The sequence below is a fragment of the Sus scrofa genome, chromosome 8, assembly GCF_054392235.1.
Source record: "Sus scrofa isolate SSC_HxYL_T2T_F1_AM1 chromosome 8, Sscrofa_HxYL_maternal_Yorkshire_Landrace_v2.0, whole genome shotgun sequence".
NCBI classification, from domain to species: Eukaryota; Metazoa; Chordata; class Mammalia; order Artiodactyla; family Suidae; genus Sus; species Sus scrofa.
The window spans coordinates 136,493,694-136,513,280 of NC_139390.1; the positions used below are offsets into that span (position 1 = coordinate 136,493,694).

At 41.8% G+C, this 19,587-nt stretch overlaps 1 protein-coding gene across 1 annotated transcript in view; it reads left to right on the plus strand.

Moving 5' to 3' along the window:
• The window catches only part of FAM13A (family with sequence similarity 13 member A), a 307,599-nt gene that overhangs the window by 18,170 nt on the left and 269,842 nt on the right, over positions 1 to 19,587 (plus strand). The window contains 1 exon segment of the mRNA NM_001441946.2: positions 3,464 to 3,673. Coding sequence (NP_001428875.1) covers positions 3,464 to 3,673 — 210 coding nt within the window.

Here is a 19,587-nt window from a genome sequence, read left to right on the forward strand (position 1 = left end):
CTCTCCTTTGGGTCTTGTATACATTATAAGTTCATAAGGCACTTTTAAAAACTGTATGGATTCTTTTTCCCGGAGTGTAATATAGCCACGTCCAGGGGTAAACATTTCCTGATTGGAAATCGGTCCGTATCCTAGGGGGTGCTTGGGTGAGAGATGTTTCCGAGGGAAGAGAGGTGTGCCAGTAAATAGAGCAGGGGCAGGAAAAAAAAAAAAAAAAGGTTGAGAAGCGTTGAGTTTGATGACTTCTATTTAGAGCTTCTCTTTGAGGTCCTGTGGGATCAGGAATTTTCAAAGCCAGTTCTCGGAGCTGGGTAGTTATTTTTGGATAACCGAACATATATTTATTTGAGGGAAGGGTCACACAACCTTGTTGGAAGAGGGAACCTCAGGTCAAAGCTAGAAAAACACAGTGAAATCAGATCCAGGGACATTTGCTGGGCCAAAGACAGGCTCAGAAGCTGGGTAGGTATAATAGGACTATGATATAAAATTCTAAATTTTCAGAATTTGGGCCTTGACCAGGGATGGGATTATCTTTTATTGGGTGCTGTCTGCTGGATGCCCGTCTGTGCTTCTGAAGTTTCAGATGAAGCTTCGTAGAGCAGTGGAAGTAGACCTTGAGGCTTTAAAAATGACTAAGCTAAAGTCTCCCAATAGTAACTGATATTCTGCGGTATTAAAGGAATGGCATCAAATTAGTTATCTGTTGCTGCAAAACAGATGATCCCCATACATAGGAGATGAAAACCGTGGTTTTAGTCTCACAGCTTCTGTGGGCGAGGAATCTGGGCACAGCTTAGTCTTCCGTTTTAGGGTCTCATTTAAGGCTGCAGTCATACCAGGATCTGATTGGGAATAGCTTCACTTCCAAGCTCCTTCACGTGGTTGTTGGAAGGATTCAGTTCTCTGTGGACTGTTGACCCAGGGGTCTCAGTTATTCACTGGCTGCTGTCCAGAAACCACCCTCAGTTTCTTGCCAGTTGGCCCTTTTTATCAGGCAGCTCACAAAATAGCAGCTGATTCATCAAGGCCAGCAAGCAAAAAGAACCAGAGACAGGAAGAGAACCTAAGCGAGAAAAGTGGACGTCAATCTTCCATAACCTTATCTCAGAAGTGACTTTAGGACCTAATTACATCACTTTGCTATATCCTTTTGATTAGAAGCCCATCACGAGGTCCAGCCCAGCTCAGGTGGGCGAGGGGATTACACATAGGTGTGGATCCTGAGAGGTGGGGATCCTTGGGGCCAGTTGGGGAGCTGCCTAGCATACGTGCTGACTGGTGCTTCTTCTGATTACATGGTGCCCTGGCTATGATTGGAGCTGCAGCTGAGGCTTATGCTTCAGCGGTGGCAACACTGGATCCCAGCAGTATCCATGACCTGTGCCATAGCTTGTGGCAATGCCAGATCCTTAACCCACTGAGCCAGGCCAGGGATTGAACTCACATCCTCACAGAGACAATATCAGGTTTTTAACCTGTTGAGCCACAATAGAAATCCCTGGTTAATTTTTTTTTTTCCTTTTTCTTTAGGGCGGCACCTGTGGCATATGAAGGTTCCCAGGCTTGGTATCTAACTGGAGCTGCAGCTTCCTGCCTACACCACAGCCACAGCCACGTGGGATCTGAGCCGCATCTGCAAACTACACCACAGCTCACGGCAGTGCCAGATCCTTAACCCACTGAGCGAGGCCAGGGATCAAATCTGCATCCTCATGGATCCTAGTCGGGTTTGCTTCCACAGAGCCATGACGGGAAATGTTTTTAATGTCACTTCTGATTTGACATATTTTTGTCAAAATCGGAACTGAAATTCATGTTCATTTTTGATGCTCATACAGTTCTTCATAACTGAACAACATGTGTGTATATGGAAAAACCTAATCACCTTACCAGTCGACAAACTCCATACTGACAAACTGAATGATGTTTGAAGTTTTTTCTCAAAAAAAAAACCCTCCCATCTGAATAATCCTAATAGGCTTCGGTGCTTTTGCCAGAATTCTCCAGTAGGCTCCCAGAAAGACGGAGGCAAGTCGAATCCATGGGTGACTCTTTTCTTTGGTTGTTCCTTACACCTCAGCATCCCTCCGTGGTCTGGCTGACTTGCTGTGGCCTCGAACCCAGCACCCAGAGCTGGCAGTCATTATCCTCTCCCCTAACCCAGCTACCACCCTTCAGCCCACTTCCCCTTGGCCTTCACAGTGCTTTCTCCTGGAGTCTTAGTTTTCCAACCCTGACGTTGCTTTTAACCCATTCTCTTCCGTACGTCCCTCTGTACTAGATCATCTTTCTTCTCTCTGTTTCTCTCCTCTTCCCACCACAGTCTCTGTCGTACTGCCTTCAAGTAGACTGTAGACCCCCTAAGGCACGTTCTGTGCCCTCTCCATTCTCTCCTGGCCGGCTAGGTCTCCCTTGAACTTTGATTATGTTGTATCTCTCTTCCCCCCACACATGCACGGCTCCAATGATAACTCCTGATAAAGTCCTCACGCTGTACCTTGCTGTTCAAGGCCCTACCCTGGGGATTTCTTCCGTGGTCTGGCCCCATCCCTGGGACCCAAACACGCCACATTTTCATCGGCTTACCTTTCTTTCTGCTCTCCTGTCCCTGCTTCTCAGTTCATGTTTGTTTCTCTTGGTCAGGGATCGGTCAAGGTTTTGTGGGTCCTGATGCTTCACTTGGGGTGGGGGCTCTCTTCAAGAAAAAGGACCCCAAATTAAGAGTACACAGCATTGGAAAAGGACCCCGATAAATGAGGGGCCCTGAAGCTGAAACTGCATTAGCGTCGCGGTCCATCCGCCCCAGCCCTTCCGTCTTGTCTGTGCTTCAGCCACAGATGATGCCGAGGAGCCAGAGTCTCCTCCGTGAAGCCTCTTGTGTTCTCCCCAGGGACTATTCACAAATAGTCAAGAATATTCCACAAGAATAGTCACAAATCAATTGGCCAAAGTCAAGGGTCTTGTCCTATGCTACTTTGTGGTCTTCTACTTTGAATTTATTGATTACTGAAGACCTATTGCTTGCTTATCAGATGATTCCAAAGGTAATCTCAGATAGTTAACAAGTGTCTTCCATACATGTAATTTTTTTTTTAAATAGTTGTTCCCAAAATGCGAAGCTGCTCTTGGAGCACGGGGTAAGTTATATACCAGAGAAGGTTATATGAATGAAATTTCCTCTTTGTCGGGTAGTATGTGTTCTGTGTTGATCTGTGTCTTAAGCATCTTTCTCGAGGTCAGCTTTTATAACACTCATCATCTTGTGCATCGATAAGTAGTAGATGTGAAAGTCTGTGAGGCTAAGAGAACATTTTGATACGATGTGAAAACCTTCCAGTGCTTGATCATTATTCAGAAAACTCCATCCTGAGACTTCGGTTATGTTGCTGTTCTTTCGAGTGTGTATCTGTTTGTGAGAGACTCCTCTGTTCTTTTGTGGGTGCCGACGTCGCTGTTCCAGGACTCACGCAAGAAGGTCTTTTTCGGGTGAATGGCAACGTCAAGGTGGTGGAGCGGCTCCGGTGGCAGCTTGAGAGCGGGGCGCCCGTGGAGCTGGGGACAGACGGGGACGTCAGCTCAGCCGCCAGCCTGTTAAAGCTCTTCCTGCGGGAGCTGCCTGAGCGTGTGATCACCTCTGCGCTGCATCCTCGCTTCATTCAGCTCTTCCAGGGTCAGTACACTGCGTCCCCTCCAGGAACGAAAGCAGTTTTACTTTCGGCTACAACTAAGCTGTTAAACTTTAAATACTCAAGTTTTAAATATTAAAGTCAGGAGTTCCTGTCGTCGTGCTCAGTGGTTAACGAACCTGACTAGCATCCATGAAGACGAGGGTTCGATCCCAGGCCTTGCCCAGTGGGTTAAGGATCTGGCGTTGCCGTGGGCTGCAGTGCGGGGCTCAGATCTGGTGTGGCTGTGACTCTGGCGTAGGCTGGCGGCCACAGCTCTGGTTCTAGCCCTAGCCTGGGAACCTCCATATGCTGCAGGTGCAACCCTAAAAAAAAGACAAAAAAATATTAAAGCAAGATTTTAAATATATGCAATTTCTCCATAACCCCCATCGTGCTATTTCACTCTAGATCCTCATCTTCTACCCTAAAATAATACAAACTGATTATGAAATACTATAGTAAATGTATTTTCTAAGACTCTGGGCGTATATATATATATAAATAACATAATATCAAAAAGCCATGATGCTTTTTGGGCAAAAGAAGTTCTTTTCTGACTAGTAACTGCCATAAATGTACGAGGAATAAGACATTAAATTCTATGTAGGAAATTTTAATTAATTAAATTGTGTTTGGTCAGTGACTTCTGAGATCGAAAAGGCACTAGCGTGCTTTCCTTTTCTCATAAGCAAGGTGGAGGCCCGTTTGACATAATCGAGGTCCAATATTGATTTTTTTAAAGGTTCTTAAACATCTTTTTTCCATGAAGGTATAGTTGATTTGCAATATTATATTAGTTTCAGGTGTAAAAATAGTGATTGAAAATGTTTGTATGTTCTATTCCATTTAAAGTTACTATAAAATACTGGCTGCATTCCCTGTGCTCTACAGTATATGCTTATAGCTCATTTATTTTATACATAGTAGTTTGTACTTGTTACTCTCTATCCAAATCTGTCTTGCCCCTTCCCGCATCCTTCTCCCCAATGGTAACTGTTAGTATGTTCTCTCTATCTGTGAGTCTATGTTTTGTTATATTCACTCATTTTTGTTGTTGTTGTTTTAGACAGTGTTTGTCTTTCTTTGTCTGACTTATTCCATGAAGCATAATACCCTCTGGGTCCTTCCATGTTGTTGGAGATGGCAAAATGTCATTCTTATTTTATGGCTGAGTAGTGTTTTTTGTTTTTTTTTGTTTTTTTGTCTTTTTGCTATTTCTTGGGCCGCTCCCGCGGCATATGGAGTTTCCAAGGCTAGGGGTCTAATCGGAGCTGTAGCTGCCAGCCTATGCCAGAGCCACAGCAACTCGGGATCCGAGCCGCGTCTGCAACCTACACCACAGCTCACAGCAACGCCGGATCGTTAACCCACTGAGCAAGGGCAGGGACCGAACCTGCAACCTCACGGTTCCTAGTCCGATTCGTTAACCACTGCGCCACGACGGGAACTCCTGTTCCGTTGTATGTGTATATGCCACGTCTTCTTCACTCATTCATCTATTGGTGGACGTTTAGGTTGCTCACATACGTCAGCTGCTGTAAATAATGCCACTGCCAACATTGGGGTCATGTATTTTTTTCAGATTAGTGTTTACATTTTCTTTGGATATATACCCAGGAGTGGAATTGCCGGATCACATGGTAGTTCTCTTTTTACTTTTTGAGAAAGCTCTATACTGTTTTCTATAGTGATTGCACCAATGTGCGTTCTCACCAACATTGTACAAGAGTTCCCTTTTCTCTGTATCCTCACCAGAATTTGTTATGTGTGTTCCTTTTGATGATAGCCATTCCGAGAGGTGTGAGGTGATGGCGCTTTGTGGTTTTGATTTGTGCTTCTCTGATGATTAATAATATTGAGTATCTTCATGCACCTGTTGGCCATCACTGTGTCTATGGGAAAATGTCTATTGAGGTCTATTGCCCATTTTTTAATTGTTTTTTTGATATTGAGTTATATGAGCTATGTATGTATTTTGGATATTAACCTCATATTGGTCATATCATTTGCAAATATTTTCCTCCATTTAGTAGGTTGTCTTTTATTTTTGTCAATGGTTTCCTTTGCTCTGCTAAAGCTTTACGTTTATCTAGGTCCCATTTGTTTGTTTTTGCTTTTATTTCCATTGCCTTAGGAAAGAGATCTGAAAAAATATTGCTGCAATTTTATGTCAGTGTTTTGCCTATGTTTTTTCTTCTAGGAGGTTTAGAGTTTTGGTCTTACATTTAGCTCTGTAATCAGTTTGAGTTTATTTTTTATATGGTATGAGAAAATGGTCCAATTTCATTCTTTTACGTGTAGCTGTCTAGTTTTCCTAGCATCATTTATGGAGGAAGCTGTCCTTTATCCATTGTATATTCTTGCCTCCTTTGTTGTAGATAAATTGATGATATGTGTGTGGGTTTATTTCTCGCTCTGTGTTCTGTTACATTGATCTATATGTCTGTTTTTGTGCCAGTACCATACTGTTTTGATGACGGTAGCTTTTGTAAAGAATGGGTGAGTGAGAAGGCCATGTCATATGTTGAATTCTATTGAAAAGAAGGGATAAATTATAAAAGCAAAATTTGCAGAGCTATTTTTTAGGTTATCTTCAGTGCTCTTAAGCTTTATCAGTAAGTGACATTTTAAATAACTGCTGCAAAAGCTAGTTGAAGATTTAAATATTATGTGCTTAACAGAAAATATTTTAGTAGCTACATATTTAGTATTACTAAGAATCTTTATATCTTACTACCATAATTTATAATACTGCAATCATAATATTATCTTACTGCTAGTACTTGTGAATACTTGTGATGAACACTTTTAAAATTCCTATTTCCTAGAATAGCTTTCATTTGATGAGAATGCAGTGATATTTTTGTAATTTTTACATTACTATAAAACTAAAATTTAGATCCTCTTTGTAAATTATCATTACGAAATGTTTCCTTGTTGGCTAAAGTAGTTGATACGCATCAGAAAAAGCAAGGACGATCATTCTAGAAGTAAAACTGGTTATTTAGTCAGCCTTAGCGGTTATGTGATTATACAGAGATAACAATTTTGGGGCAGAGAAACAAAATTTTGCTTTATTGGTAGTATTCTCTCCTTCCTTGAGAACCTCTGGGGTTAGATCTGAGAAGTTCAGTCAAGAAAGTACTAATGGAGCACCTACAAGTTATGTAAACTGCTAAGTATAGGGAGTGTTGAATGCTTTAGATGCCAGATGGTACAGCCTCTGTAAAATAACCTTCTCTCTTTAATAGTCCAGGTAGAAAACACACAGAAAGGGCTCCTGGGCTTCTGCTGGCTCATCCTGCCTGCAGTAGTCCCACTGTAGAAGGTACGTGCTACAGCTGGTCACTCTCAAGCCAGGGGTGGGAAGACTCTCTGTAGACTCACTAAGCAGGTGTTGCAACAGTTACACCTGTTTCCCTGGGAAAGACTACCCTACTTTCATATTTCAGTCCTCATGACAACAGGATAAATAGTTTTCTTGATATTCTGTCACAACTCAGTGCCAGATTTCTCCTTTTTTTAATATTAGGGGCCTTCAAATTATATCCTCTGTAAAGAGCAAGCTGTTTTGTAATGGAATATAATGGAAAAATTTTCAACTCAAGCTCATCTCTTCCGTGCATTATAGGATGGCCTTCTGGAGCCCCAACCTAGTGTTTTTTTCAGGTATTTAAGCTTAACCACCTGTGCCACCAAGGTCACCGTTATCTGGTAGACCAACAGTGGCCCTCTGAAGACCCTAATGAACACCATTTAGGGTCTTCCTTTTGTATAAGACATTAGCAGCTTTCTAGATAATTTTCTACTTTATATTTTGTCTAGAGCTCTGAGATTATATATTTTTTAGTTACTAGAAAACCAGTTCTCTGCATAGCAGGTGTCATCAAGTACACCTGTCTGAAGGTGATTTCTGCCAAAACCTTTTGTCCAACGGCCTGGTCTAGACAATTCATCTTCAAGAGAGCGACTCAAAGGACCATCAGGGATTGTCCTTTTCTGTTGTCGTGTTAAACTTATCTCTGGTTGCACCAGCTTGCCTTCCTTAGTTGAAGTTTCCAGTGTAGTTATTTCAGTTTGGCTATATTCCATTACTCGATATTTTATCCTTATCTTGGTGGGCCAGTAAGATATATTTTTTTTTACTTTTAATAATCTCAGGTATATTTGGGGAACTAATATGAACTGCAAGCAATAAAAAGATCTTAGGATAGGATCCATTTAGCTTAGGATTAACTAGAAATTCCTTTATTGGAATTCTCTCTGTTGAGAAGCCTTCTATAATACAAATGAAAATATTTGTCTCATAGCAATATTTTTTATTGTTCAATGACTTTGCATCGACCCATTGATATTTATGTAATACCAGCTACTTACACGCTGGATGGTCCCAAGAAATAAAAGAGTAAACATCCATCTTGACTTCAAGGAATGTGCTGTTTCATTGAAGAGATAGAATGTGTGTTGTATACATTCTTTAATTTAGTTCTTCAAATGAATCAGCACATCCAATCAGTGATAACAAAGAGAGAAAGAAATCCATCTGAAGTTTGGTAGTCAGAGAATACCTGGAGGAGAAAATAAAATTGGGGTATATAAAATTAAGGACCAAGAGGAAAACATTCCCGAGGAGGAAAGTGCATGAGTAAAAAGACTGTCCGTGTAAGACAGCAATGTCTGATGGAGTTGTCCCTAACTACAGGAGGTTTGCAAAATGCGTCGTTTTAAAAGTAGGCTGAGACTGGATGGTAGAGGGCCTTGAAGAGTTAGTATTTATTGGGAGTTCCCTGGACGTCTAGTGGTCAGGACTCTGCGCTTTCACCACTGCGGCCTGGGTTCAATCCTGGTCTGAGAATTAAGTCCCACATCAAGCTGCCGCATGCCATAACAAAACAAACAAACAAACAAACAAAACCCAGTCAATTTTTCAAGTCTTATGATGGAAGCGGTATTCCAGGCAGTAAGATGGTGAGTGCGGGGAGAAACATCTAGAAGGCTGGCAGAAATCTAAGTCCTGGTCCTAAGAACCTGTATTTGATAAGTAATTGTCAACAAAAGTTTTAAAAATCTGTGGTAAAGTATACATAGTAGGAAAGGGATCATTTTAAAGTATACGACAGAGTGACTTTGAGTATATTCCCAATGTTGTGCAACTATCCCCACTGTCCATTTCCAGAACGTTTTCATCACCCCAAACGGCATCTGGTGATGGAGTTTTAAAGGAAGGTTGCCAGAGACAGAGACCTTAGAAAGAAACCATGAACAGAACATAATAGCTGATGATTAGATGATGAGTGTAGGAAGAGAGTCAAAGACAACTCTCGCTGACTTGAAAAACGGTGGGAGGTCTAGTATGGTGGCTGTGGAGCAGGGACTTGGGAAGGCCACAGAGGTGGAGAGTGTCCATCAAACTTTTGTGAGTGGAGACAAATAAGGAAGGACATTTCGAGGCAAGGTTGAAATAGCAAGAAAGAGAGCTCCCTGCCACCTGCTGTGCCTTGACAAGGCCGAAAGCAACTGGTGTTCCTTTGTCTTCAGTAACCCAAATCTCTTTCATCTGTACCTATCTGTTAAGGATGGGTCTTAACATTTAATAAAATGCTTCAGCCTGTCAGATTTGATCTTTTGTCTTGCAATGAAGAAGCAGTCTTCAGCCTCCTAGGAATGTTCTGTGACTGACCAGTGCGCTTCTCTGCCTCCAGGTGACTTTGGGTCTTGTCCAAAGGCTCAGAGGCTACTAGCTTGGAAGGATTGATGATCTCTTTTTGGTGGTCGGGGTTCGGGAGGGGACTTTTTAATTGTCCGTCTCAGAGATCCAGCTGTTTTTATTGAAGAACGAGGAGAGATCCTGATGTGGCATCTTGACCGTTGGTCCATTAATAAAATTAGTGGATGTCAGGATTGCGGGGCCATGATGTGGAGCTCATTTTAAATGAATGAAATGAATGCCAGTGCTTTGGAGAGGGGATAAGGGCTGAAGAGGTGAGCTTCGCAGTCATCTCTGTAGACTTCGCAGTGTTCTCACTGAACATCCAGAGCATCTGCTGTGTTTGGATGCTGTTGCAGCTGTAAACAGATGATAACAAGCTAATTTTATATACCTTTCATCACGATTTGCTTGCCCCTTCTGTACCTAGATGTTTTATATGCACGTGGCTTCCAAACTCCGTTACGGCTCCTCCTACAAATACTTCATAGATAAAGAAAATGAAGCTCAGGGAGGGTGTTACTTACCAAAGAGCAAGCAGCTGGAATGTGCAGAGCTAGGACCTGCCTCACGCCAAAGCCCAGGCTTTTCTGATCACACCGTGTGTGTGAGTCACCCAGACTGCTGTACCAGAATCCCGTCTGTGAACTGGGGGCTTAACCCACAGAAATTTATTTCCTCACAGTTCTGGAGGGGTTAGGGCTTCAACCTGTGAACTATGTAGGGACAACATTCAGTCCATAACACTCCTTTTTAAAAACTTAGCAGAGTTTGGTAAATGTATGAGTAAAAATTAATTAGTAAAATACCTACAGTGGGTACTGATTAGGTGGTCTCTAGGATAGATACCGTTATTACAGGATTGATGTTTTTACTTGGAAATCTTTTTTTTTTTTTTCTGACTTTTTAGGGCTGAACCTTTTTGGCATATGGAAGTTCCCAGGCTAGGGGTCAAGCTGGAGCTGCAGATGCCAGCTCATGCCACAGCCAGAGCAATGCAGGATCCAAGCCATGTCTGCGACCTACACCACAGTTCATGGCAACACCAGATCCTTAACCCACTGAGTGAGGCCAGGGATCGAACCCACATCCTCATGGATACTAGTTAGGTTCAGTAACCACTGAGCCATGACAGAAACTCCTCTTGGAAATCTTTAATGACTGGCAGAACTAGGAATAAGGAATGAGTTTAAAATAAATGACAGACTGTGGGTAAAAAATATTACCAGGGTGTGTTTTTGGTTTTTGTACAGGTAATTTTCTGTATATTTTGTTTGTATTTAGATACTGATTTCTCTTTAAGAATTTATTCCTTTTAGTGATAGTCGATGCTATTCAGTGACTATTCACTGCTTAATATCTAGAAGATGTTTTATTTATATACCCTCTTTGGATCCCAGGATCAACTCTTGTGAAGTACAGATAAGATAATCTTCATTTTGAAGAAAGAAATTGTTAGCATGTGCTCAGAGCATAGACTTCAGGTCTATTCTGACTAGTTTCTAACCTGGGTGCCCACTGCTAGCTGTGTTAGTGCGGACAGGTTAGGTCACCTTTCTGTGCCTTAGTATATTAGGTATCTTTTGCGGCACCGTAATTCCTCCAAAAGTTCAGTGGGTTGAAACAACAGTAAACATTTGCTTTCCCTCACAGTTGCTGTGGGTTCAGAGTTCAGGTGTGGTTTAGCGGTGCAGTGCCAGTGCAGGGTCTTTCAGGAAATTGCTCTCAGAGTCATTAAGGCCTGCAGTCATCTGAAGGCTTGACTGAGGCAAGGAAAACAGCTTCCAGGGTGGCTCGTTCACACAGCTGGCAATTTAGTGCTGGCTCTTGGTGAGAAGCCAGGGTTCCTTTCTTTCTCTAGGGGCCTCTCCAGGTGGCTGCTTGAATGTTCTCATAACACGTAGCTCGCTTCCCCCCCGGAGTGAGCACATCGAGAGGGATGGCAGCTTTCCTTTCAATGACCTAGTCCCAGGAGTCACATAGCATCATTTGTACCATATTGGACTTGTTAGGACTGAGTCCTTAATCCAGCCTGTATTAAAGAGGAGAGGAATTAGGCCCTGTCTTTTGAAAGAAGTGTTAGACTTTCTGGACGTTTGAAGACCACCAACACATAGTGATATTTGCTTCCTGAGCTTATCGTGGGTATTGAAGTTATCCATTACAGCACTTAGAACAATGTCAGACAAATAATGTCTACTTCATAAATGTTATGTTCGTGCTTCTCGGTTGAGGCAGACCACTTGAAAAATCCCGAAGATGGTTACATGCTAGGCTGATTAAATCATCATCCCTAGAGACGAGACCCAGGTGTCCATAGTTTTAGGGCAGCCTCTCTTGCTGTGCTCATGTCCCAATTTGTCCTCGGCCCTCGCTTCTGCCCTTTGGTTTCTTGGTTATGCAAAGACACACCATTTAGTGTGATTCCCTCAAGTTTTCCACTTTCCACTTTAAAATTGGTCTCTTTAACCTTTCTGTATCCTAACTTCCCTGTCTTTAAAAAAAAGTTAAAGAGTTACAGAAGAACAAGTCTCCTCGCCTGCCTAGTGATTAAGGAAGAGGAAGGAAAAGGGAAAAAATGAGTTCCAGTTTGGAGTTACCTGAAAATTTCACAACTCTTGGCCAAATTAGTTGAAACTGGGCGGACTTTCGACTGTTGGTTGAGCTGATAAATTTCACTATGGTCCAAGTCTTCCACAATTCATTTGAGAATATTTTGAGATTGGCTACTAGTTATCAATTTTTATTTTTTAAATTATTTTACATAATTTTAATGACAGTGTAAGCCTGCAAATATTGCATGTTATATATAGCACAGGACTCTTTTTTTTTTTCTTTTTTCTTTTTATGGCCATAGCCGCACCATGTGTAAGTTCTGAGGCCAGGGGTCCAATCGGAGTTGTAGCTGCCGGCTTACACCACAGCCACAGCAATGCCTGATATGTGACCTTTGCTGCAGCTTGTAGCCATGCTGGGTCCTTACCCCCCTGAGCGAGGCCAGGAGTTGAACCCACATCCTCACGGAGACTATGGAGGGTTCTTACCCCACTGAGCCCCATGGGAACTCCAGGACTCTTTTTTTTTAATAGGAATAATTTTCAGTTATTAAATTGAAGTGATGGCATTGTTTGGTATTTTATTGCTCACATAGAAAATGAGGATACTGTCCTGCCAACAGTGAGCTTACAGTTCTATGGGAGAAGTAGAACATGTCCACAGAGAGCCAGGATACACACAATAAAGTGGGGTTGAGAGGGAAGAATCATTTCCAAGTCCATGATAAGGAGGGTTTATGGAAAAGAAGGTAGTACTTGAGCTGGGCTTTGGAGGACTGGTAGAATTCCCAAAGATGGAGTGTGCTTTAGGAAGACAGGATTGCATGAACAGAGGTGTTTGAAAAACACAGGTACGTGATTGCAACCGTGAGCATAGTGTGTGTGTTAGGGGGGTGGAGGGGGTGGCTAATACAGTTGGATTTGGTGATCTTTCAGTAACGTTGTTCATCAAATACTGAAGTGGCACATTCTTAAATAATTATTATCCTCAGTAAAATGTATCATCTTACTGTTTTTGATATATTTTTATTTAAAGAAATATTTTTTCAAATTAATACATGAATCCAATTTTATTAAAAAATCAGATAAAATTGAAAGATTGATAGAGAAAACTCATACATACCCTTTGGCAGCCCTTAATTTTCTTTCCCAGAGGAAATCAGTTTTGTTCAGCTGTTCTTTCAACATTTGCTTCCATTTGATAATATAGTGTTGTATCTTGATTTCTCGCTTTCAGACATTATCTTGTTGCTTCCGCTTGGGAAATATGCAGCATTATTTCTGTGATATTGTTAACTTACCCCAGTATCGCTCTATCACAATTTTGGCTGAATTCATGATTAACGTTTGCCTTGTTATGACTATGTGAGGGTGTATACGTGTGTTAGGTGTATTGTCTGATGCTACTGTCTGTCTTATGTTTTCCTTTATACGATTTTCTATAAACCTATCTGCGATTTTTTTCAAATTGCTCCAACAAATCCACTAGTACCTCTTTTTAAAAAAGTATTGAATAATTTACCAATTCTTTATTCTGGGGAGATTCCCCTTCGGCCCTTTTTCTTCTTCTCCCACCTGCACCCCAGTAGCAGGTGTCAGCCTGAGCCTCCCTCCGCAGCCTGGACCTGCCGTTCCCTTCCATTGGACGCTCTGCAGGTGCCTGCCACCTGCAAATTTGCAAAATATTGTCTTTTGGTCTTGGAAATGCACTTGTATTATCTCTCTTTTATGGTTCTGTTAGTGTTTGGTTGTTGTCTCTTCATTCTGTTTTCTGTAAAATGTAATCAGCTTTCCTGTCCAACCTTGTTTCTTAATAGTATTAGCTTTTCAGTTTTAATAGTCAGCATATTCATGCTCTGTTTCTTTTCCAAAGTACTCTATTTGTTTTATAACGTTCTATTCTTATTCTTTCTGAGATTCAAGTCAAGCTTTGGGGGGTTTGGTTTGGTTTTCTTCTTTCATTTCTGTTTGCAAGATTTCTTTCTGTATCGCTTTACTCAAACATCAGGATCTTTGTGATTTAAGAATACCATTTTGACTAGTGATGGAACATGATGGAAGATAATGTGAAAAAATTATATATATATATATATATATAAAACTGGGTCAACTTACAGCAGAAATTGATAGACCATTGTAAGTCAACTATAACAGAAAAAAAAATTAAAATCTTTAAAAAAAAAAGAAGAACATCTTGGAGTTCCCATCGTGGCACAGTGGAGACGAATCTGACTAGGAACCCTCAGGTTGCAGCTTCGATCCCTGGCCTTGCTCAGTGGGTTAAGGATCTGGTGCTGCCGTGAGCTGTGGTGTAGGTCGCAGACGCGGCTCAGATCTGGTGTTGCTGTGGCTGTGGCGTAGGCCGGCAGCTACAGCTCCGATTGGACCCCTAGCCTGGGAACCTCCATATGCCGTGGGTGAGGCCCTAAAAAGCAACACAGAATAACATTTTGCATGGAGACTGATAGGCTCGTCTGCGGGTGTCCTTCACGTTAGGAGGATTAGATAGTGGGGGTAGAGGAGAGCCTGTTTGGTTTGGGCACTCACACATAGCAATATGTGGACATGTTTTTCTTTTCAGCCATTGAGTTCTTCACGAGCAGGAATGGGAGGGGAGTGGTGGGAAGGATGCTAATGGGCCCATTATTCCTTAGCACATTTTCACTAATTTTCACATTTTCAACTGTTCCCCACTCTAGCCCTTAGCTATCTCAGATGTCCAAGAATCCGCTGATGTGATGCAGAGACTAAATCTCAGCACGCCTGCCTGCCAGCACGCCTGCCTGGGTGCGCAGGGTGGCAGAGGCTCCCTGGAGCTTGACAGGCGTTCAAACAGTCTGTTTTCTGTCACTTGCATTCACTTCCAAATGGCTTTGGAATCTTATCTCCTTCTGTCCTCTTTGCTGTTCTTTTCGTGTGTGCTTATATTATTTAAACATTATTTTACTGTCATTCTCATGGGGGCTTGGGAAGACTATGTGATCAGTCTGTCTCTTTAAATGGGCATTTTCCTTGGCCTCCCCCTCCCCCATGCTTGATTTTAAAGGGAATAGCATTTTTTTTTTTTTCCCCACTGTACAGCAAGGGGGTCAGGGTTATCCTTACATGTATACATTACAATTACATTTTTTCCCCCACCCTTTGTTCTGTTGCAACATGAGTATCTAGACATAGTTGTCAATGCTGGGAATAGCATTTTATAATAGCAGCTGTGCAAACAGTATGTGAGAGTTAAGTGCCTGTGAATTTTAGCTTATGAGCACTTGATAATTTAGGCAGCAACCGTTTTTCTTAAGAAAACCACCCTGGGAACGCCATGGTCACCAGTACAATGCCTGATTGTAAAGGAATCGCATTTAATAGGCTAACTTGCATTTGTGCTTTGGGCTGTCTTTCCTCAACATGTGAGAAATTCACTAGGTCAATTTGAGTGACGACGGTTTTTTATTTATTCTATGCATCATCATGCCACTTAGCTGAGTGGTTTTGCCTTGCCAGTTTTAAAGGGCAATGCAGATGCTGGCTGGTTCTAATAGTAGTTATTAAGTCATCACTCCTTGGGAGCATGAGCTCCATAGGCTTCTTTCCTAGGGATTCATGTAGGGAAATACTTCCTTCCCTAGATTAATTCCTTCTTCCTGAGAAATTCCTTTTATTTTGAGATTAGTCAACCCTCACACATTTGTCTCTGTGAGAAACAGAATCATTATATTAAACTCCAAATTTAAGCCCTTTCCATTGTCCGTATGTGCCTTGTAGGTTTTCTCTAAGAGAAACCAAATATATACATTATTCATTTTTTCAAGTAAAAGGCCTAACCCCAGAGGAGAATTAAAGCATCGCCATCTGCATATCTGCCCAAGCTGCCAGTCCATCAGATGTGTGAAACCTCCCCTGGAATAAATTGGAAAAGTGGTGCCAGGAAACCCAGGGTTCCACCTGTGACTTGATTCACCATCAGTTAGTGCTGCCTCCATCCGGATCCATGGACAGGAAAAACCCCATTTGCCTTTATAATCCCCTGTGATCTCTAAGATGATCCATCCTGATAACTAGTTGACCTTTTGTTTGCTAGGTACACACAGAGATATCTTCCTCGTAGTGGCCTTTGACACGCTGGGGTTGCGTTAAGTAGGGAGTGGGATTAGGCAGATCTGGAAACAGGTCCTGAGGGAGCCATTGTTCCGCATTAGAACAACTAGTCTCCAGGGATGTGTGTGAATGTGTATTTATGTAAATTTGCTGAAATCCTTCATCGCCTTTTCAGCTGTGTTCTCTTTGTCCTTGATGGCTTATAGCTTTTAAAAATTCTGATCATTCTAGTGGGGTATGAAGAGGAAGAATAAATAAACTCATCTTTAACTGAAACTGCTCTTCTGACGTTTTGTCCTGCCCTGGTTTTTAAAGCCAGCAGAATTTCCTTAGTCTTTTTTTTTTTTTTTTTTTTTTTTTACTTTCTCTTTCTTTCTTTCTTTCTTTTTTTTTTTCCCCACTGTACAGCAAGGGGGTCCTTAGTCTTTATTGAGATAGAGTCTACACACGATAAAACTGACCCTTTCAAAGTGTACCGTTCAGTGGGGATTCGTTTACTCACAGAGGGCAATCATCCCTCCCCTCTGGTTTTAGACTATTTTTATCACTCCAGCATGAAGCTCCAAGCTCATTGGCAGGCACTCCCCATTTCTTCCCCTTCTTCCCCCTCCACTTGTACCAGCCCTAGGCAAACACTAAGCTACTTTCTGTCTAGATAGATTTGCCTGTTATTGCCATGCCTTGGAAATGGAATCACACACCATAGGTGACTTTTGTGACTCTCTGCTTTGACTTAGCTTAAGTTTCAGGGTTCCTCCATGTTGGAACATATATACCAGAACTTCATTCCTTTTATAGCTGGTTAATAGTCTGCTGTATGACTGTTCCTCCGTTGTCTTTATCCTTATTCAACCATTGAGGGACAGGTGGCTTGTTTTCACCTGTTGGCTATTATGAGTAGTGCTGCTGTGACCATTTGTGTACAAGTTCTTGTATGGACAGACATGCTAATTTCTCTCGAGTATCTACTTAGCCGTGGAGTCGCCGCATCAAATGGTGACTTTAACTATTTAAATGGAGTTACTGTTGTGACTCCACAGTGTAAGTTGTTTCTGTGAGGATTCGAGTCTGATCCTTGACCTCACGCACTAGATTAAGGATATGGCACTGCCGCAAGCTGCAGTGTAGGTAGCGGTTGTGGCTTGGATTCCAGTGCTGTTGTGGCTGTGATGTAGGCCACAGCTGCAGCTCCGATTCAGCCCCTGCCCTGGGAACTTTCATGTGCGGCAGGTGCTGCTGTAAAAAGAAAAACAAAACAAAACAATTTAAGGAACAATTTTCCAGTGATGAATGGAAGTTGTCTTTTCTTTCCATTGTTGACAATACCTTTATTTATTGTTGACAATACATTGTTGTCTGTGTTTAATTTTTGGTGTCTTCATAGTCTAGGCGGTAGAGTTTTGAAATAGCATAAAGATTACAGGCTTGAAGAAGAAAAAGAGAGATCTAGTAGCTCCAAGGCCAATAAGATAATGTCTGATGGAGATTTTTGGAATGAATTGTTGTGACCTGAGTGCAATCCTCAGTAACTTCTGCATTTTTCCTGAATGCTTTTATATGAGGAGAATCTTATTTCGATTGAGCTGGAAGAGGAACAGAGAGAACAGCCAGCAAAGGAGTTATTTACAAAGAAGCGAATCGGTAGTATCAACTCACATAAGATACATATTGAAAATGTGTTTAAAGACTATCAGTTTGAAGGGGTGCCAAGTCATGAGCTTGCCAGCCACCTGCAGTGCTGCCTGAAGTGGTTAAACCCTGTTCTGAACCCCTGCTTTGCTGAGTCTGTGGCCATAATTAACTTTTACGCCGCGTCGATAAACTATTTGAAGACTGAAGGCAAAGGAGGGGACGTCCAAAACAGTTCTAAAGAACTCTGGGCTTGATATTTAAGTCACCAGATTAATGCAGTCCACTTACAGCTGAGCAGTAGTCTCCACTGGATCAGTAGCGGGGGATGTGGGGATGGATAGAAGAGTAATACGCTTTGCACTGAACTTACTGTACTTTGCCCACTTAATATAGCACTAGATTTATGGAGAAAGCTGAGTGTTATTATCGGGGATATTGCCAATATTGTCGAAGATCCGTGTCATTGTGGGGAGGTGGCCCCTCCTGGATGCTATGGTTTCTCCCTTTTGCCTGTGCACAGGCATTCCCATATTATAAACAGGTCCTCCTGCCGTAAGGTGTTTGTGTCTGACATGGAATCTAGCTGTGAGCTCCCAGTTTTGATGTTAAGATAGACCCTTTTACCTGTTTGTGATATTTTTACTCTACGTCTGTGTCCCCACGGAAGCAGTCAGCACTCAGCGAATACCCACAGAATAGGTTTTACTGTTTCGGTGACATGGGAGTTAGTTGTTGGCTATAGGACTGAAGTGTAAAGTCTCCCCTAATTCTTGGCTCCTCCTGTGTCCTTTGCCTCTGCCTTAACATGCAAGTTCATTCTGGGAGCGGGAGTATCAGTGTAGATACTGGCTAATTTGGCAATAACCACCCCTCTGCATCTTGCAGAAGCCAATCAGAATGATAAGATTTGTAGTTTTATTAATAACGTCTGAGAATAGACTGTAATTTATTAGTTTTTATTAGTCACTTTATCATCCTGCTCTTGGAGAAATTTGTGGAAGGCCTTTGCGAACTTTGTCATGGGCAAGGGTTATAAGAAAGCTGTAAAACGATAGCCGCCTTCTTACAGGGAAAAATACCAATTCCGTTAATCATAAGATGTAATTGTGTACATAGGCTTCTCATCCTTCTAAAGAAGTGATTCCCCTCCTGGGGAATGAAAAGCAGAAGTAAAACCTCATCCAACATATGGCATCTTATGATTGAGAAAGAACTATAATTCATTTTTTAAAATGATTTGTATTTTTTTCATGATAGCTAGTTTACAGTGTTCCATCAGTTTTCTACTGTACAGCATGGTGACCCAGTCACACATACATGAATACATTCTTTTTCTCACATCAGGATCCACCATAAGTGACTAAATATGGTTCCCAGTGCTATACAGCAGGATTCCATTGCTTATCCATTCCAAAGGCAATAGTTTGCACCTATTAACCCCAGATTCCCAGTCCACCCCACTCCCTCCCCCTTGGCAACCACAGGTCTCCTCTCCAAGTCCATGAGTGTCTTTTCTGTGGACAGGTTCATTTGTGCTGTATGTTAGATTCCAAATATAAGTGATATCATATGGTATTTGTCTTTCTCTTTCTGACTTCATTGAGTGTGAGACTCTCTATTTGCATCCATGTTGCTGCAAATGGTATTATTTTGTTCTTTTTTTGTGGCTGAGTAGTATTCCATTCTGTGTGTGTGTGTGTGTGTGTGTGTATATATATATTTCTTAATCCATTTATCTGTCTTAATCCATTTATCTGTTGATGGACATTTAGGGTGTTTCCATGTCTTGGCTACTGTGAATAGTGCTGCAGTGAACATATGGGTGCGTGAGTCTTTTTCAAGGAAAGTTTTGTCCTGATATATGCCCAAGAGTGGGTTTGCTGGGTCATATGTTAGTTCTATATTTAGTTTTAGTTGTATATTTAGTTTT